The sequence below is a fragment of the Somniosus microcephalus genome, chromosome 30 (assembly GCF_052327205.1).
Source record: "Somniosus microcephalus isolate GS21.2 chromosome 30, FLI_Smic_1.0, whole genome shotgun sequence".
Classification (NCBI taxonomy): domain Eukaryota; kingdom Metazoa; phylum Chordata; class Chondrichthyes; order Squaliformes; family Somniosidae; genus Somniosus; species Somniosus microcephalus.
The window spans coordinates 21,343,961-21,369,730 of record NC_141016.1 but is presented as its reverse complement, the minus strand read 5'-3'; the positions used below and the strand labels follow the sequence as shown (position 1 = coordinate 21,369,730).

The window sequence follows — 25,770 nt, the reverse complement described above, 5'->3', positions numbered from 1 at the left end:
ACTGCACTGTCGGAGGGTCAGTACTGAGGGAGTGCTGCACTGTCGGAGGGGCAGTACTGTGGGAGCACTGCACTGTCGGAGGGTCAGTACTGAGGGAGTGCTGCACTGTCGGAGGATCAATACTGAGGGAGTGCTGCACTGTCACAGGTTCAGTACTGAGGGAGTGCTGCACTGTCGGAGGGGCAGTACTGAGGGAGCACTGCACTGTCGGAGGGTCAGTACTGAGGGAGTGCTGCACTGTCGGAGGGGCAGTACTGAGGGAGCACTGCACTGTCGAAGGGTCAGTACTGAGGGAGTGCTGCACTGTCGGAGGGGCAGTACTGTGGGAGCACTGCACTGTCGCAGGGGCAGTACTGAGGGAGTGCTGCACTGTCGGAGGGGCAGTACTGTGGGAGCACTGCACTGTCGGAGGGTCAGTACTGAGGGAGTGCTGCACTGTCAGAGGGGCAGTACTAAGGGAGCGCTGCACTATCGGAGGATCAGTACTGAGGGAGAACTGCACTGTCGGAGACGGCGTCTTTTGGATGAGAAGTTAAACTGAGGCCTCGTCTGCCCTCTCAGGTGGAAGTAAAAGATCCCAAGGCACTATTTTGGAGAAGAGCAGTGGAGTTCTCCTGGGGCCAATATTTAATCTCTCAACGAATATCACTAAAGACCAGATGACCTTGTCATTATAACCTTGCTGTTTGCGGGAGTTTGCTGTGCACACACTGACAGCCAAGTTTCCTACATTACAACAGTGGCTACACTTCAAAAATACTTCATTGGATGTAAAGCTTTTTAGGACGTCCTGAGGTGGTGAAAGGAGCTGCAGGAATGCAATTTTTAAATTTTTTTTTTAATAAAGCCTTGTAATACTGCAGAGCATCTCTCATCCCACAGAGAATCAGAAAGTCCAAGAAGACATTGTCTAAAGCAGTTTTGATCTCTCGAGAGCTGTCGGCCAAGTGGTGAGGTCTCATTCACTCCTTTCACTTTCAGAGCTTGAGAGTGAGACGTTGATGAAAAATCTGGGAGCGGACAATGATCAGGAAATCTCACTTGCTCCTGTCACTTCTCCAAGGTAATATCATCGACAGCTCGGACATATTTACTGTTAATAGTCTTTGCAAAAGATCATTCTCGTTGAGCTATGATTGGGGACCAAATTCAGCAGTGACCCAGCGTACTAATTTGCACCAAGTCCCGTTCACTCGTTATACCCAATTGAATATGTACTTGAAAGGGAAAAATTTGCAGGGCAGTATTGGAGGAGCACAGAGATCTCGTGGGTTTGCGGGAGTGGAGGAGGTTACAGAAATGGGGAGTGGAGAGAGGCCACGGAGGGATTTGAAATCGAGGATGAGGATTTTAAATTCGCGGCGTTGCCGGCCCGGGAGCCAATGTAGTTCAACGAGCACAGGGGGAAACGGGCTGAGGAGAGAAGGGGATAAAAACTGAGGAAAGAAATCTCGCCCGATGTTAGAGTTCCGATAGCAAAGTCCTGAAGTTTGTGTCATTTGCTGATTTTAGTGAGAAGTCGCCCTGAAGGCAACACAGCAGCACTGAGAATAGACAGGCAGTTCAGCTTCCTGTCCATTCTCACCATGATATCAACCATGATAAGGGTGCGAAATAACTGAAAGATAGAAAGAAGGCATACCAGGGAATCACAGAATCACAGAAACCCCACAGTGCAGATAGAGGCCATTTCGGTCCATCGAGCCTGCACCGACACATATCCCACCCGATCCCCGTAACCCCTACACCAACACATATCCCACCCGATCCCCGTAACCCCTACACCAACACATATCCCACCCTATCCCTGTAACCCCACGTATTTAATCCCCCTAACACTAAGGGTCAATTTATCATAGCCAATCATCCTAACCCGCACATCTTTGGACTGTGGGAGGAAACCGGAGCACCCGGAGGAAACCCACGCAAACATGGGGAGAATGTGCAAACTCCACACAGACAGTCACCCGAGGCCGGATTCGAACCTGGGTCCCTGGCGCTGTGAGGCAACAGTGCTAACCACTCTCAAATATAGAGTGTCTCTGTTTGCCTCTGATCTGCTCTACAGTTAAATTTCACAGAATCATAGGGGGAAGATTCGGCCGCACCCACTTTGGGGCACTAACTTCGCCAGGGTGCTACTTTTAGCACTCATGCGCCGTTAATTGAGTTGTAGCACCCCAAGCAGGAGGCGAGGTGCTACAGGAAGCACTGCCCCTCCTTCCTGGGGCGCTACCATTCAATATCGTGGCGCTACGCGCAACAACACCACGCACATCGGCACGTAGCGCCGCGGTATTACAGGCCCCCCTCCCCTGATTAAAGGGGAGGGGCCTAGCGCAGTGCACACCGGGGCCCATGCTGGACCACCGGGGAGCGGGGTGCCGGGAAAATAGCCTCAGGAGGAGCGCTGGGCTGACTGATCGCGTCCAGCACCCCGCATGAAGAAGTGGAAGGGGACAGGTGCTGGCAGGTGGCCCGAAAAAAAAGAATTGCTGCCCGGCACCTGCCCTTTAATCTGCGCCGCCGTGACCGCAAAAATGCCACTCTGACCCTGTCGGACATCGCGTCCGGCGGTAGGTCAGGAAGCGCGACCGAAGTTTGCGGCCGGGGCGCGGGTGGGGCGCTGCACCCGGCGAAGATGTCAGCGCACATAACCTCCCGCTGAATTCCGCGGGAGGCGTTAGCGGCCCCGCACCCAGGCGCTAGGGGCTTTGCGCCTCCTTAGCGTCCCCCTGGGAGGAGCATAGCAACCCAATGTTTCCCCCGTAGGATCTTACAGCACAGAAGGAGGCCATTCAGCCCATTGTGCCTGAGTCAGCTCTCCAGTTAGTTCAATTCCCCATAGCCCTGCAGTGATGATTAGGCTGCTAGCCAAGGGGAGGTGAGGAGAATTTTTTTTTACTCAGCGTGATGTTACAATCTGGAATGTACTGCCTGAAGGGGCGGTGGAAGCAAATTCATTAGTAACTTTCAAAAGGGAATTGGATAAATACTTGAAGGGAAAACGTTGCAGAGGTGTGGGGAAAGAGCAGGGGAGTGAGGCTAATTGGATATCTCCTTCAAAGCGCTAGCACAGGCGAGATGGGCCGAATGGCCTCCTTCTGTGCTGTAAGAGTCTATGATTTCAGTTCCTTATAAGCAACTCTTTTTCTTTCCTGCTGAAATCATGACTATTGCAGAAGAACAGGGAACAAGAAGGGTTTGCCATCAGCATTTAGTGTGAGTCCCAGGTCAGTTTTAAAGAACCCGCAGTGAGACCATCTGCGAAAGTCATGAACCCAACACGGCGGCACCTCCGACACATTCAGAGCTCAGGCTAGAGGTGCTTTGCTATTGTGCTTCAAAGCGTCTGCTGGAGTAGGGCCAGTGCTGAGCCTGGGGACAAGTCAGTCTACAATGCTGTATTGGAATCAACCTACAACAACATTGGTTTTCAATCTTAAGTGATTCCTTCGACAATGAAGATCCAAAGTGCACCAAGTAGATTGAATCAGCTTAGCCAATCAGTTGGGTTGCAGACCAAACAAGAAGTTTTGACTAATTAGTGATTCATAATGGAGAAAATGGCGTGAGTTCTGATGGTTTCCAATCCATTGTTCCTGCACTGCAAGTCAGTGCAGAATATATCTCAATTGGTTCATCTTTTAGGCTTTGTGTTGGTTGGAATACTTGCTTAATTAAACAGGGTCCTGAGGTCCTTGAGCCAATATAGAACAAACTTGTCCACTCTCGTGTCCAGGATTCCCTTTCATCCATTGAGTAACCTTGGTGGGTTCCTTGTTTGTCCTGTAGATGGTACACACTGCAGCCACAGTGCGCCAGTGACAGGGGGGTGGAGATCGAGCCTTGTGGAGTGAAAAGCCGTCCATTGCTAAATATTGATATTTTTCTCTCCTCAGCTGTGTTGTCACAAGAGTGGAAAGGCGACACTCCACGAGTTGTGAAAGCACAGGAAGGTTTGTGTGCGCAGATTCCATGTCATTACAGTTATCCATCGCGTCTGGCAAACCAACCGCGAGTTGGAATCTGGTTTAATATCAAGAAACGGGCATCATCGTCTGTAGCCTTTCACTCCAAGGATCACAAATATGAGTTGCCACGGTTACGCCATCGGATCTGGCTGTCTGGAGACCTGAACGATGGCGACTGTTCACTGATTATAAACAACATCACACAGCAAGATGCAGGTCCTTATTATTTCAGAATAAAATTTAAAAGGGAGAAACATAACTACTACCCTGTAACACGGCTTCATGTTTCTGGTAAGTGCTGTATTATAATTACTCAACAATTCACTTTCAACAGTCAATGGGAAATAACAAACTGTGGTGGTTACATATTAATCTTTATAATAAAGTGAGTATTAGAGGTTGCTTTATGACTGAACTGGAAGGTATCACCAGGTTATTGATAATCAGATACTGCGTTATAATAAGCTGTGTTTGTGTTAATATTGGCCCAGAAATTCGGGTCCCAACGCGTGAGTACGCACGGGGTACACACCTGTGGGCCCAACGAAAGTGCCGGTTTCGTGCATGCACTGCGCATGCACGGGAAACCGGCACTTCCATTCCCCTGAAAGAAGGTGGAACGCGTGCGCCGGAGAGAGGCAGCGCGTGCGCATCGAACTTACGTTTTCTTTGCAGGTTTCTCCAGGAGGGTAAGTCTCCAGCAGTTACACTTTTAAAAAAGCATGTGCAAGGCCTGCTTTTAACAAGGTAAGTGGTGAATTAATTAAAATTAAAACTTTTTTTCCACAGGTTTATTATTTTTTAATACTTTAAAGAAAGGTACGTTTATTTTTAACCCTGTTAGAAAATGTAATTAATTTTTTCAAAAATTTAAATGATTGTTTAAAATAGTTATTTCATGTAATTTATAGTTATTTTAAAAATGTGATTTAAAAAAAAAATTATTTTGAGGTTTTAGTGATTTTTGGGGCTTATAGTATTTATAGGTTTGACAGCTCTTCCTGTCAAACTTATATATGAAGCATTCCCTGCTACCATTGGCTCTCCATGGCCCACGTGATCCCAGGGGACGCATCGAACTAACTGCGCCCCTGGGATACGCAAGCACTGCGCGCCGGCAGTTGGAGGAGGCCCAGGATCGGAATCCCACGTGGGCCCACAGCTCAACGGCCGGCGCGCTAGGTAACTGCAGGTCGGGGGCTTGCACCCGTGGGATGCCTCCGACCCGAATTTCTGGGCCAATAGGGGGAGAAATTCAGTTGTTAGTGCCACCCATTAGCGCCTTAAGAGGGCAATAAGTGGGGTGCGAAGCGGCTAGCGCCCGGGCGCGGCGAGACCTGCGCCTCTCGCGAAATTGAGCGGACATTTAGCGGCGGCGCAAAACCATAACGCCCGCTCAGCTGCGCGCGCAGATCCTGACGTCATTTCATGGTGCAACGCCCTTGGGGTGCTCCGAACCGGAACTTCAGTGGCGCCCCCCTCCTTTCCGCCTGGTACTCCCAGCGACTGGTTGACTGGAATGGTTCCCAGACGCTGTGGGGCTGGGGGGGGGTGCTATTTAAAGGGGGCTCTTCCTGGCTTCTTAGTGGTAGCCATTTTTGGACCACTCCTTCTGTGAGAGAGAGAGAGATTTGCAGAGAGACAAAGGGAGAGAGCTTTCTGCATTGACTCAGCGCTCGCACAGGTACTTCTGGCTTCGGCTCAGAACTTTGTAGTTGGTTTGATTTTTCACCGGCATAACCTTGAGTGGCCACATACTATGGGGGCTGCAATGGGTGGAAACGTTGGGTTTCTCCATTGCATTGAGAGGGCTCAGAGACGCCGAGAGAGAGTGCCAATCATGGCCAGATGGAGGAGGGCCAACAGGCGTCGGCACAGGAGGACTTACCCTCCCAGGGTATTCCGCCAACACTTCTACCTCAACATGTCTGAGGAGCAGTGTTTTCGGAGGCTTCGATTCAGCAGGGAGGTGGTCACTGAGCTCTGCCACCTGCTTCAGCCAGATCTGCAGCCTCAACTGAGGAGCAGGACGTCTCCGTCGGTGGCAGTGAAGGTGACAGTGGCTCTCAACTTCTATGCCACCGGCTCCTTCCATTCCACTACTGGGGACATTGCCAATGTCTCCCAGTTTGCGGTGCATTGCTGCATCCGCCAAGTCACGAATGGCCTCTTTAAAAGGAGACGTCAGTACATTTCCTTCCCCATGACCCTGGATAAGCAGCAAGAGCACGCAATGGGATTTGCAAGAATAGCGGGCTTCCCCATGGTCCAGGGCGCCATTGACTGCACGCATGTGGCTTTGCGGGCGCCGCAAGAGAATGCCGAGGATTACCGCAACCGGAAGGGGTTACATTCGTTGAACGTCCAGTTGGTGTGTGACCACAGACAGCTGATACTAGCTGTCAATGCCTGCTTTCCAGGCAGCAGTCACGACGCCTTCATCCTGCGCCAGACTTCTGTGGCAGACCTTTTCGAAGCCCCGGCTCACCCAGGAGGCTGGCTTCTTGGGGACAAGGGCTATCCTCTGTGCACCTGGCTGATGACCCCACTCCGTGCGCCCAGCACCCCTGCCGAAGAACGATACAATGAGAGCCATCAAGCGACCAGGAACATCATTGAGCACACAATCGGCGTGCTAAAGCAATGGTTCCGCTGTCTGGACCGTTCCGGGGGAGCCCTTCAGTACTCACCTGAGCGAGTCTCCCATTTTGTTAGTGTGCTGCATGCTGCATAACCTGGCAATCCTCAGGACTCAGCCACTCAGCCACTGCCACCAGACATTGGACCACCAGCAGAGGAGGAGGAGGAGGAGGAGAACCAAGACGGGAGGGAGGCACAAAGTGCAAGGGCTGTCCGTCAGCGGCTTATTGCAAGTCGGTTCTAGGCCCCCTCTGAGGGAATGGCTTGTGCCATTGAAAGAACATGAATGGAACCATTCCGCAACCCCTGAGCCGGTCAAGGCAACAAATAGTTCAAAGAGCAAACATGCACAATCTGAATAAAGACACTTCTTTAGTTAACAAACTGTGTGCCCTTCCCGCATGACAAAGTAATAGAGAGAAACCCCCAAAAAAGCAGTCAGGCACATAACTGGCTCTCACAACCTGGAGACAATGAACTAAAGAGTTAACAAAAAATGACCACGATCCTCGGCCTTCACTAAAAAAATTAACAGCATTTTGCCACACCTCCTACTTTTTGCCCTTCGAGGGTGATCTGCTTCACTTGCGAGATTGGCCCCTTCCCACCCTGCAGCTCCTCCGCAATGGGACCCCAGTGGCTGCAGCAAGGCTGGGGGAAGGCTGCTGAGTGTCAGAAACTGAGTCGGCATTGAGGGGCGGCCTGGACCAGCTCTGGGCCTGGAGGGCCCGGCTGCTGACTGCTCCAACTCTGCATAGGCGGCAGCAGTCTGTCCTACGGGTGGTGGCAGCTGCAGTGGAGAAGTGACAGTGTTGGCAGCAGGAATGCTGCCATCCTGACACAGGACTAGCACTCCCTGGTCGGACGACATATTGGCACTCCCACGGGGCAGCACTGCAGCATGCGGAGCAATCTGCTGAAGCACAGACTGCTGGCCTTCTGCGGCGCGGCGAGGGCCCCGGCGATTTGTGCCCGATGCAGCGAGGGTGGCAGCAGTCAGTGCTGGTGTGGCCTCAATCTGCATCTGCATCAGACCAGCCACTGACTGCATTGCACCACTAAGCACTTGCGTGGAAGCCGCCTGTGCTGCACCGAAGTCCTGCAGACTCCTTGCCTGTGCTGCACCGAAGTCCTGGACACTCCTTGCCAGTGACTCAATGGATTTGGGCATCCTTGCCACTGCAGCCCTGAGCTCAGTGTGCCTCTGCTCTGCCTGGGTGCCCATTTCAGCGAGGAGCCGCACCTCTTCTGCGCTCACTGTAGCAGAACTGGAGGCCAGACTCTCCCTCCGGGGAGATGGCCGCCGAGCTTCCCTACCGCCCCCCCCCCCGCCACGTTGCTGCAGCCCGCTGGGCCCCGGAGCTTCACCCTCCTCAGACCCTTCCCCCCTGCTCCCCTCCAGGGAAGACGTGTCCCCATTATGGCCATGGGCTGCCTCGGCTGAGGGTGGCACTGATGGTCCGGCTTCCTCTTCCTCCTCGCCTTCAGAATCACTCACAGTGGCAGCTTGAGGGCCCGCCTCCTCACCTGGCGAATCAGCATCTGAAAGCAGGGAGGTACAAGAGTTGCTTTAGTGTGAGGACAGGGCAGCAGCGAGGGAGGCATGAGTGCTGCAATGCACTGTATTGGTTCGATAGTGGCAAAGGATGCTGGTGTGAGGCACAAGTGGAAGGAGAGAGGTCAAAAAGGTGATGACCTTACCATTGCTGTCCAGAACGGGGTCGGCATCTCCAGTGGCGATGGGGCCAATCATCCAGCCTGCCATAATGCGCTGGACTCCCTGCTCCAGATCGCTGAGGTCTTGAAGGTGAGGCCGGCCTCCCCCGGTCCGTTGCTGCTGCCTCCTGTTATGGACCAGCTTGCCCTGCAAGAGAAAGGACGGGCTCTGAGTACAGTGTGAAGCCCTGATCTTGGCTGCACTGCCTCCCATGGTGGAATAGCCCTTACAGTGTGATGCCCTGATCTTGGCTGCACTGCCTCCCATGGTCAAATAGCCTTTACAGTGTGAAGCCCTGATCTTGGCTGCACTGCCTCCCATGGTCGAATAGCCCTTACAGTGTGTAAAGTGCTGAATGTGCGTGTGAGTTTCATGAAAGGCCCATAGGTGTTGGATGAGGGCTGGGCATTGGGGCTTTCAGGACCCTTTGGCCATAAAGTGAGGTGCACATGCAGGCATGAAGAAGATACTGAAAAGGGTACTCACCCTGACAACCCGAGTGAGGTCGTTGAACTTCTTCCTGCATTGCACAGGGGTCCTAGGCACCATGCTGCTGGAGGTCACTCTGTGAGCCACCTCCCTCCAAGCTTTGCGGTAGTCGGTGGGCAGCGGCCTCCTGCCACTGTCCGGAAACAGGATAGATCGCCTGCGCTCCACTGCGCCAACCAGAACCTGCAGGGCCCCCTCACTGAACCGCTGCGCTCGCTCCCTGGCCCGCTCCATGGTCCTAGGCGTTAGAATGTGGCAGCAGGTCTGTCCAGGCCGAGAATCAGGGCTCCGATGTGCAGGGTGTGGCTGCAATCCAAGATCGACCCACCCCTTTAAGAGCTGACCGGCGCCAGCGTGTCTGCGTGCAATCGCCAACTGGCCGCACCTGCGCTGCGCCTGCCCTCGGTGGTAGCGCCTCACTTCTCCGGCTTAGCGCCTTAGGACAGTCGTGCAGCACCTGTTTTAGCGCTCCAAGCACCTCCTGGGGTGAAGCAGGTCAATTTAGCTGTAGGTGGCGATAATTTGCGCCGGGCGCTAAATTTCGCGCCCGCTCGAGTATAACGCCCCAAACGTGGCGATACTGAATTTCTCCCCCTAAATGTCTTGACTGTGTCCATCAATGTTATCAGGTTATCGATTCCCATCTATATCTCTAATCATGTTTAAAAGTCATACATATTGGCAAAAGAATGTACTTGTATTTCTTGTGCACCTTTCACGACCTCAGGACTTCCCAAAGTACTTCACAGCCAATGAAGTACTTTTTGAAGTGTAGTTATTGTGGTAATATAGGAAAGGCAGCAGACAATTTGTGCACAGCAAGCTCCCACAAACAGCAATGAGCTAAATGACCAGATCATCTGGTTTAGTTGTTGGTTGAGGGATCGATGCAAATTGTTCCTGTCCTGCCGTGGACAGGATTTAATTTAATGTTGGCACAGATCTGTGAGAAAGTGACGAGCCAGTGCTCCCCGAGCTGTGGCCTGCTCATCCACTCCAAACTAGTATTGTAAACTCAAGCATCTTGGAGTGAAAGTGCATTAGGCACAGTGACAGAAACTCTGCCAAGCCTGAAAATAGGAAAATACTTTCTCTTACATAGTTAAACAGAGTAACACAGAGTTCCATAGAGTTGCATAGTGTGACAGTGATTTACGTAAAGTTACACGGAGTTACATCGAGTCTACAGCACAAACACAGGCCATTCGGCACACCTGGTCCAGGTTGGTGTTTATGCTCCACATAAACCTCCTCCCACCACTCTTCATCTCACTCCATCAGCATATCCTTCTATTCTCTGTTCCCTCAGGTACCTAGCTAGCTTCCCCTTAAAGTGCTATTCACCTCAATCACTCCCTGTGGTAGTGAGTTCCACATTCTCACCACTCGCTTGGTAAAGAAGTTTCTCCTGAATTCCCTAATGGATTTATTAGTGACTATATTATATTGATGGCCCCTAGTTCTGGTCTCCCCATACAAGTGGAAACATCTTCTCTACGTCTACTCTATCAAACACCTTCTTCATTTTAAAGACCTCTGTTAGGCCATCCCTCAGCCATCTCTTTTCAAGAGAAAAAAGCCCCAGCCTGTTCAGTCTTTTCTGATCGTTGTAACCATTCTCTGTGTGTTAGATTTCACAGATAAACCCGCGATATTCCCTGCTGAAATTATTGCAGGAAAGCGTGTGGACATAAGCTGCACCTTCAACACCACGTGCAATGGAACAGCACCTGTCTTAACCTGGGTCAATCCCGCTGACATACCCGGGTCAGTCTCAAACAGTGTAACTCAGCATGGCATCACTCTGACATATACTACTATTCTGACCCTGATCCCATCACTAAATCACCACGGGCACACTCTCACCTGCAGAGTCAGATATCCATCTGTTTCATCGGAGCGGACCCTCGCACTAACTGTGCAATGTAAGTGCGGACATCGTTTATTCTACATTACCTGTAATGGTCTGCATTGTGCACAGCAAGATCCCACAAACAGCAATGTGGTGAGGTCCAGATCACCTGTTTTTTTACTGATAAATATTGGCCAGGACATCGGGAAGAGCTCTTCTTTGAAAAATATCATGGGATATTATATGACCACCTAAGAGGGCAGACTAGGCCTCAGTTTAACATCTCATGTGAAAGGTGGCACATCTGATAGTGCAGCACTACCTCAGTACTGTCCCATCGACAGTGCAGCACTACCTCAGTACTGTCCCATCGACAGTGCAGCACTACCTCAGTACTGTCCCATCGACAGTGCAGCACTACCTCAGTACTGTCCCATCGACAGTGCAGCACTACCTCAGTACTGTCCCATCGACAGTGCAGCACTACCTCAGTACTGTCCCATCGACAGTGCAGCACTACCTCAGTACTGTCCCATCGACAGTGCAGCACTACCTCAGTACTGTCCCATCGACAGTGCAGCACTACCTCAGTACTGCCCCATCGACGTGCAGCGTTCCCTCAGTACTTTCCCATCAACAGTGCAGCACTACCTCAACACTGCCCCTTCGACAGTGCAGCACTACCTCAGTACTGTCCCATCGACAGTGCAGCACCACCTTAGTACTGCCCCTTCGACAGTGCAGCGTTCCCTCAGTACTGTCCCATCAACAGTGCAGCACTACCTCAGTACTGCCCCTTCGACAGTGCAGCACTACCTCAGTACTGCCTCTTTGACAGTGCAGCACTACCTCAGTACTGCCCCTTCAACAGTGCAGCACTACCTCAGTACTGCCCCTTCAACAGTGCAGCACTCCCTCAGTACTGTCCCTTCGACAGTGTGGCGCTCCCTCAGTATAGCCGCTTCGACAGTGCGCCGTTCCCAGTCCTGCCCCTTCAACAGTGCGGCGTTCTCTCAGTACTGTCCCTTCGACAGTGCAGTGTTCCCTCAGTAATGCTGCTCCGACAGTGCAGCACTCCTTTAGCACTGTAGTAAAGTGTCTGCCTGGATATGTGCTTTGTGATTAAGGAACTTGGATTGACAGCATTTATTTGATGTTTATTTGTTTTTAGACGCACCACGGAATCTGTCAATTACTTCCAATGATAATATTAAACTTTCATCGATCATTGTTAAAGAAGGGAATTCTACAGTGATATTCTGCTCTGTCGAGAGCTTCCCAGCTTCTAACCTGACGTGGCGACATCTTGGTGTCACAATGAACAGAACAAGTTCCAACAACGAGCTGCAGTTGGAGTTTCCTGACGTTACATCCAGGGTCGCTGGAGACTATCAGTGTGTGGCTGAGAATGAACATGGAGCAGTGGAGAGGACAATAACCATCACTGTGGAATGTGAGTGTGCAGATATTTTCACATCCCTCCCAAACCGTATGCCGCGCACATACACACACACCTACGTACACACAAAACAGATGCCCAGACCCACACAAACTCGCAGACACATGCACAGACGCACACTCATGCACACGCATGTGCACACACGCACACACACCGAAACACACTCACATGCAAGTGGAGTCACATGCACACACAAAGGCACACTCACACAATCACACACACACAGAAACACACTAGCCTGTGAGTTGCCTGACCTCCCTCAGTACTGCATTGGAGGTTCAGCCTGGATTTCTGGGCTTTGTGTTGAAACAATGCAAACAAGAGCTCAATAAGACCCTGGATTAGATGAGCAGTGTCCTGCACATAGAGTTGTAGGTTTCTCCCTCAATACTCCATCGTTTCAACAGATTGCTCAGACTGAGGCCACGTTCCAGAAGGGCAAGCAAAGCTGAACGACAGAAAGAAAGAACTTGCTTTGATATAGCACCTGTCACATCCTCAGCAGCTCTCAGAGTGTTTCACAGTCAATGCAGACTGGCTGCCATGTTTGCCTATATAACAGTGACAACACTTCAATAGCAATTCATTGGTTGTCAAGCCCTTGTGGACATCCTGAGGAAGTGAACGGCACTTTCGTTCTTTCTAATCGGAAAGTCCTTCCACTTGTTTGAGGGTGTAATTACAGTGTGACTGTTTACATAGTCAGTGCCCATTATAAATGATGTTATAGGAACTTTTAATGGGGACAGGTGTCTGGAAATGCATGCAGACAAAAGATACAGAGAGATGAAGCATGGGCTCTTGCTGTGCACTGTGTTTGCTCACAATAAAATCTTTATTTGTTTTTAGACGCACCACGGAATCTCTCAATTACTTCTCTTGACACGATTAAAGATTCATCGATCAATATAAATGAAGGGAATTCTGCAGTGATACTCTGCTCTGTCGAGAGCTTCCCAGCCTCGCACCTGACGACAGACACTCTCCGCCTGTCCACCTCTCTCTCCTCCTTTAAGACACCTCTTAAAACCTAACTCTTTGACAAGCTTTTGGTCGCCTGTTCTAATATCTCCTTATGTGGTTCGGTGTCAAATTTTGTCTGAGCACCTTAAAGGAGGAGAGAGAAGTGGAGAGGTTTAGGGAGGAAATTCCAGAGCTTGTGGCTAGGTGGCTGAAGGCACGGCCACCAATGGTGCAGTGAAGGACATCGGGGATGCACAAGAATTGGAGGAACGTAGAGATCTCTGAGGGTTGTAGGGATGTTACAGAGATAGGGAGGGGGCAAGGGCCATGGAGGGATTTGAACACGAGGATTAGGATTTTAATTCGAAGCATTGCCAGACCAGGAGCCAATGGAGGTCAGTGAGCAACAGGGGTTAATGGCTGAACGGGACTTAGGATACGGAGCAGCAGAGTCAGATGAGCTGAAGGTTAGGGTTGGTGGAAGATGGGAGGGCCGGCCACGGGAGCATCGGAATTACCTCTGACTCACCACTGATATTGTTCCAGATCCACCCACGGAGTCGACAGTGGCCATCAGCGGAGCCACGGGCGGAATAAGAGAAGGAAGCAACATCACATTAACCTGCTCTAGTGAAAGCGTCCCCCCGGCATCTAATTATGCCTGGTTCAGGATCGACGGAAACACGATCACCCAATTAAACACAAGCGCTCGGTCCATCTACTTCGGTCACGTAACACGGGAGAATGATGCCAGTTTCTATTGCATTGCAAGGAACCCATTGGGTAACGGCACGTCCACCATTGTACACCTGAGTGTGGAATGTAAGTAGTTTACTCTATCCGTCTCTTATTAAGAATCAGGCACTTCCTATCTGCGAAAAGTTTACTTCCTGTCATCACATTTCCAGTGTCCACTTTTAAAATCGGGGATGGTTAGGAGGCCAGAATTGGAGGAGCTCAGAGATCTCGGAGGGTTGTTGGGCTGGAGGAGGTTACAGAGATAGAGAGGGACCATGGAGGTATTTGAAAACAAGGTTGAGAATTTAAAAATTGAGGTGTTGCCGGACCAGGAGGCAATGTAGGTCAGTGAGCACATTGATGATGGGTGAACGAGACTTGGTGTGAGTTAGGATTCGGGCAGCGGAGTTTTGCATGACCTCAAGTTTGGAAGATGGGGGACCGACCAGGAGAGCGTTGGAATAGTCAAGTCTAGAGGCAGCAAAGGTATGGATGTGGGTTTCAGTGTTAGGATTCTATCTTACAGTCTAACAGTGCTACAACGTCACCTAATTGTTGTTCTTCCCTCATCAGATAAGCCAGAGATTTCCCGGGAGTCGGTGTGCGCACAGAGGGCCGAGGGCATCACCTGCATCTGTGCGGCCAGATCCAACCCACCCGGAGATCTCACCTGGCACGTTCCTCTCGCTAACGTCAGCGGCAACCAAACGAGCGGCCATTTCGTGACGCGGCCAGTCAGCGACGGGCAGCTGGTGACTGGCTCCCTGACCCTGAGGGGACGCCAGGGTAAGGAGGAAGCAACGGTCTTCTGCACAGTTAGAAACCAGCATGGAGAAGCCATGTTCAATGTGTACCTCTGGACCAAAGGTGAGAGCACTTTTCAGGATCGCTCTCGGTTCAGTCGTTTAGATTCTTAAGCTCTGGAATTCCCACCCTCAACCTCTCCGCCTCTCTCTCTCCACCTCTTTAAGACGCTCCTTAAAACCTACCTCTTTGACCAAGCTTTTGGTCATATGCCCTAATGTGATATGCGATAAGGGCATCTCCTTAAAATTTGATAGGTTAGATAGAGAGAAACGATTTACCCTGTTGTGGGGAGTCCAGAACAAGGGGGCATAACCTTAAAATTAGAGCCAGGCCGTTCAGGGGCGATGTCAGGAAGCACTTCTTCACACTAAGGGTGGTGGAAATCTGGAACTCACTCCCCCGAAAATATGTCAATTGAAAATGAAAATAGGTTACACAAACTAGGGTTATATTGAAGTACTGTGTTCAGTTTTTTGCAAACACTTTAGGAAGAATATATTGGCCTTGGAGGGAGTGCAGCGTAGATTTACTAGAATGAAACTTGGACTCAGAGGATTAACTTATGAGGAGAGGTTAAACAAACTAGGGTTGTATTCCCTGGAATTTAGATAGTTAAGGGGTAATTAGATGGTTAAGGGGTAATTTGATCACAGTTTTCAAGATATTATGGGGAACTGATAGGATGGATGGAGAGAAAGTATTTCCACTCTAGGACTAGGGGACAGAGCCTAAAAATTAGAGCCAGACCTTTCAGGAGTGAAGTTAGGAAACACTTCTACACACAAAGGGTGGTAGAAGTTTGGAACTTGCTTCCACAAACGGCAATTGATGCGGGATCAATTGTTAATTTGAAATCTGAGATTGATAGAATTTTGTTAACCAAAGGTGTTAAGGGATACGGGGCAAAGGTCAGTATATGGAGCTAGGTCACAGATCAGCCATGATCTCACTGAATGGCGGAACAGGCTCGAGGGGCTGAATGGCCTCCTCCTGTTCCTCTGTCCCTTCCTATGGTCCTATGTGGCTCGGTGTCAAATTTTGTCTGATTTACGCTCCTGTGAAGCACCTTGGGACGTTTTACTATGTTAAAGGTGCTATATAAATGCAAGTTCTTGTTGTCTGATACAAGACAGCTGATTGTTGCTTCACTTCGAGCAGAATCGTCCCAGGGATGAGGGACTGCAGTTATGTGGGGAGAGACTGGAGAAGCTGGGATTGTTCTCTTTAGAGCAGAGAAGGTTAAGGAGCGATTTAATAGAGGTGCTCAAAATCATGAAAGGTTTTGCTAGAGTAGATAGGGAGAAACTGGGCGTCATCTAATATTACATCTTTAGATATTACAGCCTAGAAATTCAGTAAGGCGCTGCCAGCTTTGCGGCCAGTTACCGCCCAAAGAGGGCTTCTGCGCCAATAGAGGAGGTTGCGCTGATATTGAGCTCGGCGGTAATGGCGGCGGTAGCCGGTAGCGCTGCGCCGGCACCGATGACGTCATCGGTGTGCGCAGTGCCCCGTTTCCGCCCCGATGCCGGCCCGACGCCCATATTCAGTTGCCGCCGCCTCCTCCGTGGCGGCCGCTACTAACATCCGGAGACCAGGGCCTTACTGCAGCCTTAGTGGGGCGCATAAAGGTGGAGGTGCGGCCGGCCGCTTTTTCGGCGGCCGCATGCCCGCACCTCCTTCCCTGGCCTCCTCCACCACCCCCCCCGTGGCATTGCCGGCTGCTTTCCGCGAGCCCGGCACTTCTCCGTGGTGCCGGGCTCATTTGCCGGCACAATCCAGCGGCAATCTCCCCGTTGCAGGCACCTCCACCTTAAGAGAAGGAGGAGGCCTGCAGTACCGCAGCCTGCCGCACCGCATCGGGTGTCGCAGCGGCACCTAGAGCGCTGAAATTCAGTTTCAGCGCCCCAAGCGGGGGCGGGCACACCCTGGAATAGCGCCCGGTTCCGACTTGGGGCGCAAAAACTGAATATCTGACGGTCGCAACTGGCTCCGCGCCCAGCGCTAACTTTTGGGCGCTAGCCAGCTGGCGGGGCCATAGTGAATTTCTAGGCCTACATGTATAATAATTATATATATAAAGATTACATACATAAATGTTAAATTTATAAAATGCTTATATAGCCCCAAAGCGCTTTACAGGCAGTGAAGTACTTTTGAAGTGTAGTCACTGTTGTAATGTAATAAACATGGCTGCCAATTTGCGCACAGCAAGATCCCACAAACAGCAATGTCATAATAACCAAATAATCTGTTATTTTAGTGATGTTAGTTGAGATATATATATATACCTGTATTACATATAATCTAGGCCTATATATGACTCCAGTCCACACTGTCCTCTGAAGTGGCCACTTAGCTTGTATCAAACCAATTACCAGCGGTTCAAGAAAAAGTCCCACCACCGCCTTCTCAAGGGACAGCTAGGGTAGGGCAATAAACGCCGGCCTTGCCAGCGATGCCCACATCCCGAGAATGAATTGTCAAAAATTGAGCGAGTGCATCACTTCTCGAGGTACATCGAAGCATTGTGCTAAAACTATACTGCAGTAATTAATGGCTGTTTTTACAGGTAGAGACTCCAATAAATGGCAAGTAGGATTGCTTGCAGCTGGGATCATGTTGAGTGGTGAACTGGTTGGATTCTTAATCTTCAAGTGCATGAGAAAGTAAGTGTGAAGGTTTAACTATGTTTGTTTTTATCAAAGCCTTTACTTCCATCTTCTCTTCTGAAGTCAGTGACTGTTTCCCTCGGGTTCAGCACCAGACGCCACTCCCATAAGTGCTCCCTGTGTCCCCTATGATCTGGAGTGCATCTTTCACAGTCCAGTATCCAGGTGAATGCTAACAAGACCCAGAGATTCCTCATTATGTATGCTAGGTGCTGCATTGTACAGGAAACTTTCGATTTACCGGCACCTAAATAACCGGAAATCTCGGTTAACTGGCAAAATTTAGGAGTAGGTTCAGGTAAGTTTTACTTCATATTGTACTTGCCTTCCTAGATCTGTTGCTGTGCAAGGGTGTGGCTGCAGCTGTTGCTAAGCTACAGAGACGCTTGGAACTTGTGGCCACTGTTCTGAACCTGTTGCTAAGCAACAGGGTTTGTTGCTTTATACGGAGCTCTCATCTCCCCGTATCTTTTACTATAGCTTTCGGTTATCCGGAATTTTTGATGAACCGGCACCACGTCGGTGCCGGATAAAAAAAAGTTTCCTGTATCAGGTCACTTTGTGATTCGACAACACCACAGTGACTACACCTTGATAACCAATCGATTGGCTGTGAAGCACTTTGGGATGTTCCGAAGATGTGAATAAATACCTGCACATTCGTATGTTCTATCTTTCTCTCTCTGATTTAGATTCACAAGGATGATACCAGAACTGAGAGGTTATAATAATCAGAAAAGACTGAACAGGCTGGGGCACTTTTCTTTATAAAAGAGAAACTGAGGGGTGACCTGATAGAGGTCTTTATGATTATGAAGGGGTTTGATAGGGTAGATGTAGAGAAGATGTTTCCACTTGTGAGGGAGACTAAAACTGGGGGTCATCAATATAAGATAGTCGCTAATAAATCCAATCGGGAATTCAGGAGAAACTTCTTACCCAGAGAGTGGTGAGAATGTGAAACACATGGAGTGGTTGAGGCGAATACCATAGATGCATTTAAGGGGAAGCTAGATAAGTACATGAGGGAAACATGAATAGAAGGATATGTTGATAGGGTTAAATGAAGAGGGATGGGAGGAGGATCCTGTGGAGCATAAACACTGGCATGGACAATTAAGGGGAGATTTAACAGAGGCACTCAAAATCATGAGGGGTTTTGATAGTGTAAATAGGGAGAAACTGTTCCCACTGGCAGGAGGGTCGGTAACCAGAGGACACAGATTTACGGTTATTGGCAAAAAGCCAGAGGGGTAGATGAGGAGAAATATTTTTAAGCAGCAAATTGTTCTGATCTGGAATGCACTGCCTGAAAGGGTGGTGGATGTAGATTCAATAGTAACTTTCAAAAAGGGAATTGGATAAATACTTGAAAAGGAAAACATTTCTGGACTTTGGGGAAAGAGCAGGGGGGAGTGGGACTAATTGGATAGCTCCTTCAAAGACCCAGCACAGGCATGATGGGCCGAATGGCCTCCTTCAGTGCTGTGTGAGTCTATGATTTTATATGTTTGTGGATGATACAAAGATGGGTGGGAAAGCAAGTTGTGCAGAGGACTCAAAGAATCTGCAAAGGGATATAGACAGGTAAAGTGAATGGGCAAATATTTGGCAGAGGGAGTATAATGTGGGAAAGTGCGAGGTTATACACTTTGGCAGGAAAAATAAAAAAGCAAATTATTATTTAAATGGAGAGAGATTACAAAATGCTACAGTTCAGAGGGACCTGGGGGTCCTTGTGCATGAAACACAAAAAGTTAGCATGCAGGTACAGCAAGTAATCAAAAAGGCAAATGGAATGTTGGCCTTTATTGCAAGGGGGTTGGAGTATAAAAGCAGGGAAGTCCTGCTACAACTGTACAGGGTATTGGTGAGACCACACCTTCAGTACTGCGTACAGTTTTGGTCTCCTTATTTAAGGAAGGATATACTTGCATTGGAGGCAGTTCAGAGACGATTCACTAGGTTGATTCCAGAGATGAGGGGGTTGACTTAAGAAGAAAGGTTGAGCAGGTCGGGCCTATACTCATTGGAATTTAGAAGAATGAGAGGTGATCTTATTGGAACATATAAGATACTGAGGGGGCTCGACAAGGTAGATGTAGAGAGGATGTTTCCCCTCGTGGGGAAATCTAGAACTCGGGGGCATAATTTCAGAATAAAGCGTCGCCCATTTAGAACTGAGATGAGGAGGAATTTCTTCTCTCAGAGGGTCGTAAATCTGTGGCATTCTCTGCCCCAGTGAGCCGTGGAGGCTGGGTCATTAAATACATCTGAGGTGGAGATAGACAGATTTTTGCAAGATAAGGGAGTGAAGGGTTATGGGGAGTGGGCGGGGAAGTGGCTTTGAGCCCAAGATCAGCCATGATCTTATTGAATAGCGGAGCAGGCTCGAGGGGCCAAGTGGCCTATTCATGCTCCGATTTCTTATGTTCTTATGTTCTTATTATGTATGTGGACAGAAGCAATTTTAAAAAACAGCCCAATAGTTGCTGTAACATTAAAGCGGGGTCTGGGTCTGTCCTGCACTGACACGCTGATATATGATAACCACAGTGTGATATTCTGCTACTTAGGAAAAAGGCAGCGACTGAGGAGAGAGCTTCTCAGGCTAGTGACATTGCAACAACCTTCAGTCCACTCTCCGTGAAGCACCAGGTACTGCAGCTGTTTGCACTTAGTCCGAAGTCTCAATCTCAGCGTGTAGACAGCATGTATCAGAGATTCCCAGTTGATATTCTGCCTATGGTGTCAGCCATGGCTCAGTGGGTTTAGCACTCTCTCTCTCGCCTCTGAGTCAGAAGGTTGTGAGTTTGACTCCCACTCCAGAGATGTGAGCCCCATAACCCAGGCCGACACTCCCAGTGCAGAACTTCGTGAGCGCTGCACTGAGGGAGTGCTGCATTGTCAGAGAGGCAGTACTGAGAGAGTGCTGAAGTGTCGGAGGGCCAGTACTTAGGGGGTGCTGCATTGTCAGAGGGGCAGTACTGAGGGAGTGCTGCACTGCGGGAGTGCTGCATTGTCAGAGGGGCAGTACTGAGGGAGTGCTGCATTGTCAGAGGGGCAGTACTGAGGGAGCACTGCCTTGTCAGAGGCGCAGTACTGAGGGAGTGCTGCAGTGTCGGAGGGGCAGTACTGAGGGAGTGCTGCATTGAGGGAGTGCTGCATTGTCAGAGGGGCAGTACTGAGGGAGTGCTGCACTGTCGGAATGGCAGTACTGAGGGAGCGCTGCAGTGTTGCGGGGCAGTACTGAGGGGGTGCTACACTGTCAGAGGAGCAGTACTGAAGGAGAGCTGCACTGTCAGAGGAGCAGTACTGCGGGAGCGCTGGATGGTTGGAGGGGCAGTACTGAGGGAGAGCTGTACTGTCGGAGGGGCAGTTCTGAGTGAGCTGTTGGGGGGGCTGTAGTAAGGGAGTGCTGCACTGTCATAGGTGCCTGGTTTCACATGAGACATTAAACCAAGGGCACCGTCTGCCCTCTCAGGTGGATGTAAAAGATCCCACGGCCACTATTTCAAAGAAGAGCAGAGGACTTCTCCCCGGTGTCCTAGGGCCAATATTTATCCCTGAACCAAGACCAGTAAAAAAAAAAAATCAGATGATCTGGTCATTATTACATTGCTGTTTGTGGGAGCTTGCTGTGCACAAATTGTCTGCCACGTTTCCTACATTACAACAGTGACTGCACTTCGCAAACCTACTTTATTCAACGTGCTTTGGGACATCCTGAGGGTGTGAATTATGGGTCTTAAGTCTCTGTAGTTGGACTCGAACCCATGATTGTCTGATTCAGAGGTGAGAGAGAGAGTGAGTGAGAGCGAGCGAGGGAGAGCGCGAGAGAGAGAGAGAGAGAGAGAGCGAGAGAGAGAGAGAGAGAGAGCGAGAGAGAGAATGCTATCCACAGAGACCCGGCTGACACCAGCGAGTCTATGCAATAATTTAACCCTATCAGCCCTGGTAAATGATGTGAGACTATCTTGTGCTTCCATTTTCTTTGTAGGGGACACAGAGCGCAGTGGTTGTTGACCCCTGGAACACAACCAGTGATGCAACTAGTGAGGCAGAGACACCAGCTCCCCAGGATCTCTCTGAAGGTCCGGTGGGAGGAGATCCTGGACATAGACAACCCACCAAGCATGAGGACATTCTGTACGCCAACATCAACTTCTTGAAGCTGCCCGGTGGTGATGGGACGGTCCACAGGGGCGAGGACACAGAATACGCAGAGATCAGATTCCAGTGAAACTGTTGATGAAACGGGGAGAGGGTTGAGGAGATGGTGGGTGAGGGGTGAGGAGAGGGGGCGGTGGAGAGGTGTTGAGATACCTGGTGACACCAGACAACCTACTGGAGGAGATTTTATGAGGAGGGAAGTGTCAGCCATGACTCAGTTGGCAGCACTCTCGCTCTGAGTCAGAAGGTTGTTGGTTCAAGTCCCACTCCAGAGACTTGAGCACATAATCCAGGCCGACACATGCGCATTTTGCCTGCCATCCCAGACCCGAGTTCCATCACTTCTATCTCTCCCTTTTTCCTCTTTCTTCATTACCCTTCCCCGGCCTTCATTCCTCCTTTTCATTCTCCGCCGTCATGTATCCTCACTAACCCCTATTCTCCACTAGCAGGAACCCAAATTACCCTATCTTACTCTCTCCCTGCCCATCCCTGCTCTGTCCCTCTGGACTCCGCCAATAAATTAGGCATCATCACCCTTATCCACATTTCCCTTCAAAATGTACGTTCACTTGTAAATAAGGGCCTTGTCATCCATAACCTTATTGAGGATGATCAAATTGACATCATGGCATTGACGGAGACATGGTTGAGGGGTGATGACACGTTGCCCCTAAATGAAGCTTCCCCACCTGACTATACTTCCCACTATAGTCCACGCCCAAACCACCATGGTGGTGGTGTAGCCCTTATATCTAAATCACACCTCCGTCTGTCTCCCTACTCCTCCGGCAACTTCTCCTCCTTCGAGCATCTCACCTTGTTCCACCCCTCACGTCTCTCTTAAAATCCTTATTCTCCACCGCCCACCCAAATACCACACCAATTTTCTCAGTGAGATATCTTCTCTGCTTTCCTCCCTCTGCCTCTGCACCGAGTAACTTCTCACCCTCAGTGATTTCAACCTCCATTTCAACTCATCCTGCTCCCTCTCCTCTGAGTTCACTGCCCTCCTTTCCTCCCTTCATCTCTCCCTTCTTGTCAACTCCCCCACCCATGTACACGGCCACCCCCTCGATCTTATCATCTGACATGGCTTCGCTACCCCTCCGTAACCATCAGGCAACCTCCTACCATTTCCTTGTATCACTCTGTATCCATATTCCCCTTCCCCCACCTAAACTCACTTCTTTATGTGTCCGCACCTGGAAAAAATCTCTCCCTCAAGTTCCTTACCACTGCACTTTCTAATTCACAACCACCTAGCCTTTGGCCTAATATTCTCTATGACATCTCTACAGCTACTGACTTACTAAATCACACCTTCTCTACCACCTTTGTTGCCCTTGTCCCCACTAAAATCATTGCACTCCTTCACCCTAGTTGTTCCCCCTGGTATACCCCTCATCTCCGCTCCCTTAAGTCCAAGGGACGCAGACTTGAATGTCTTTGGGGAACAACTGGTCTAATCATCTCTCACCAGATTTGGCTCGATCATATAAAGAACTACCGGGTCCCACTCTCCATCACTGAAATCGCCCACTATTCTAAGAACATCCAGGATGGCAATAATAAAACCAGGCTTTTCTGCTCCACCACTAACCGTCTTCTCAAACCATCCTCCCCTGCCTCCTCCTCCCTCACCTCCAACAATAAATGTGAGGAGCTCATGGACTTCTTTGTTAAAAAGATTGACAACATCCGTTCAACTGCTTCTGCTTTCAATTCCCTCCCTCCCCCAGCCCACTGGACCTTACTTCCCCTCCATTTCCCCCTAAATTTGCATATTTCTCTCCTGCCTCCCCTCTTGCCCTTTCACAACTCATCTTGTCAATGAGACCGACCTCCTGCTCTCTCAACCCTATTCCTACAAAATTGCTGACCACCCAACTTTCCTCCTTGGCTCCCATGTTGGTTGATATTGTTAACGATTCTCTCTCCTCCGCTATTGTCCCCCTTTCCTACAAATCTGCCGTCATCACCTCTTTCCTGAAAAAAACAACCCTTAACCCCTCCATCCTTGCAACTATCGCCCCATCTCCAACCTCCCTTTCCTCTCCAAAGTTCTTGAACGCGTTGTCGCCTCCCAAATCCGTGCCCTTCTTTCCCGGAACTCCTTGTTTGAATCCCTTCAATCAGGCTTCCGCTCTGCCACAGTATTGAAACTGCTCTTACCAAGGTCACAAATGACATCCTAATTGACTGTGACAAAAGTAATCTATCCCTTCTCGTCCTTCTCGACCTGCCTGCAGCCTTTGACATGGTTGACCACAAAATCCTGCTCCATCGCCTCTCCACCGTCGTCCAGCTGGATGGGACTGCACTCGCCTGGTTTCATTCCTATCTTTCCAGCGATAATCATAGAATCACCTGCAATGGCTTCTCTTCCCGATCCCGCACTGTCACCTGTGGTGTCCCCCAAGGATCTATCCTTGGGCCCCTCCTAATTCTCATCTACATGTTGCCCCTCGGTGACATTATCCGTCAACAAAACCTGAGATTTCACATGTACGCTGATGATACCCAGCTCTAACTCTCCTCCACCTCTCTTGAACCCTTGACCAGGGACAACTTGATGCTGACTCACTGGGGCAAGAGATTCAAAGGTCCGCCTCTCTCTGCACAAACACTTCTCAGGGAATGCTATAACAGAGTAGGAGGTCATTTGGCCCATCAAGCCTGAATGAGCTATCCCCTTAATTCAGTTCCTCCACCCTTTCCCCCATTCGCCCATCTCCACCGTACTAGCTCTCTGAAAGAACTCTCCCCCTAGTCCCAATCCCGTGCCCTATCCCCATACATTTAAAAAAGTTTCCTATTTCAAATATTTCTCCACTTCCATTTTAAAATCTATTCTGGATTCTGCTTCCCCGCCGGACATTCCATGTCCTAACAATCTCTGCATAAAGACAGTCTCTCTGAACATCTGGTCAGTGTGTATTGCACAAAGGGAAGAACAGATGAGAGAGGCCATTCGACCCATCTAGCTAAACATTCCACATAATCCCGGGAATCTCCGTCACACCATCCCTCCGCTGCGTGAATGACTCCAAGGTTTTTGACCCCACTCCCTGACCTGGATCCAATCCCAGGTTTGGATCACTGTCCATGAATTACTTTAGTCCTGAACTCCACGTTTTCCTTCGTCCCACCATTGACGGCCGTGCCTTCAGCCGTCTAGGCGCTAAGTTCCGGAATTCCCTCCTTAAACCTCTCTGCCTCTCTCTCTACTTAAAGACACCCTTTAAAACCTACCTCTTTGACCAAGCTTTTAGTCACCTGTCCGGATATCCCCTTCTGTGGTTTGGTGCCTTGGGACATTTTACTACGTGATAGGCGCTATATAAATGCACGTTGTTGTTGTAACATTGATCTGTGCCCAGGATCATTCAACAAGTCATAAAGCGTGCAGGCAATAAATGTGTTGCATTCCGATAAATAAACATGCCCTTTGAACCTGGTACACCTCTGCCCTGCTATGTGGCCACACCTTAACTGAGACACTGCCTTACTCTGTGCAGCTAACATGATCGAATAGTAATGAACAGAAATGTGTTGCCACTTAACTTTGATATCAGATCTGAACGTTCTTTCTGATTGTTGCACCTTTATAATGCTGGGAAATATTGCAAGAAGCATATGGCTTATGTATGATATTATACTTATTAACATAAGGGATTAAAATGTTCTGACTGTTATGTCCATTTATATCTATATTAAACATCTTACACCTGTGCACAATTTGCATCTCCAAAGCATTACTTCCTGTTGCTGCATTTCCCCCCATTGTGAACATTTCTGTGCCCACATTTATAATGGAAACTTCTTATATAAACATGTCACACTGTAATTACACCCTCCTACCAGTGGTGGCGCAATAATATTTCAGTTTTGCATTTCAGAGGAAATCGTCCCACTGTGTTTATGATATTATTAACACACAGTCAATGGTGGAATCTTCCTGCTCTGTTTATGTTTTTTTTAAAATTCGGTCCTGGGAGGAGTGTGTCGCTGACAAGGCCAGCATTTATTGCCCTTCCCTAATTGCCCTTGAGAAGGTGGTGCTGAGCCACCTTCTTGGACCACTGCAGTCCTTGTGGTGATGGTACTCCCACAGTGCTGTTAGCGAGGAAGTGCCAGGATTTTGACCTAGCGACAATGAAGAAATGGTGATATACTTCCAAGTCAGGATGATGTGTAACTTGGAGGGGAACTTGCAGCTGATGGTGTTCCCATGCGCCCGCTGCCCTTATCCTTCTAGGCGATAGAGGTTGAGGTTTTGGGAGGTG

The 25,770-nt window shown here is 49.6% G+C and overlaps 1 protein-coding gene across 3 annotated transcripts; it reads left to right on the top strand.

The window, feature by feature from the left end:
- Nucleotides 1-262: 262 nt before the first annotated feature.
- Nucleotides 263-25,222, top strand: LOC147098004 (sialic acid-binding Ig-like lectin 10). 3 transcript variants are annotated; one of them, XM_085971195.1, is made up of 9 exons: nt 263-1,063; nt 3,903-4,265; nt 10,452-10,745; nt 11,844-12,125; nt 13,641-13,916; nt 14,406-14,699; nt 17,209-17,305; nt 19,885-19,966; nt 21,309-25,222. In XM_085971195.1, the coding sequence occupies exons 1-9, from the start codon at nt 1,024-1,026 to the stop codon at nt 21,549-21,551; spliced, it is 1,971 nt and encodes a 656-aa protein (XP_085827321.1). In that variant the 5' UTR covers nt 263-1,023; the 3' UTR covers nt 21,552-25,222. The 3 variants fall into 3 exon arrangements, with proteins under 3 accessions (XP_085827321.1, XP_085827320.1, XP_085827318.1); XM_085971192.1 differs by lacking the exon at nt 10,452-10,745 and having other exon boundaries at nt 266-1,063; XM_085971194.1 differs by lacking the exons at nt 10,452-10,745; nt 19,885-19,966 and having other exon boundaries at nt 265-1,063.
- Nucleotides 25,223-25,770: the final 548 nt, after the last annotated feature.

Coding starts and splice junctions, on each gene's coding strand:
- LOC147098004 (XM_085971195.1), top strand. CDS start 1,024: ATGATCAGGAAATCTCACTTGCTCCTGTCACTTCTCCAAG. Junction 1,064..3,902: donor GCTCCTGTCACTTCTCCAAG/GTAATATCATCG, acceptor TTCTCTCCTCAG/CTGTGTTGTCACAAGAGTGG. Junction 4,266..10,451: donor AACACGGCTTCATGTTTCTG/GTAAGTGCTGTA, acceptor TCTGTGTGTTAG/ATTTCACAGATAAACCCGCG.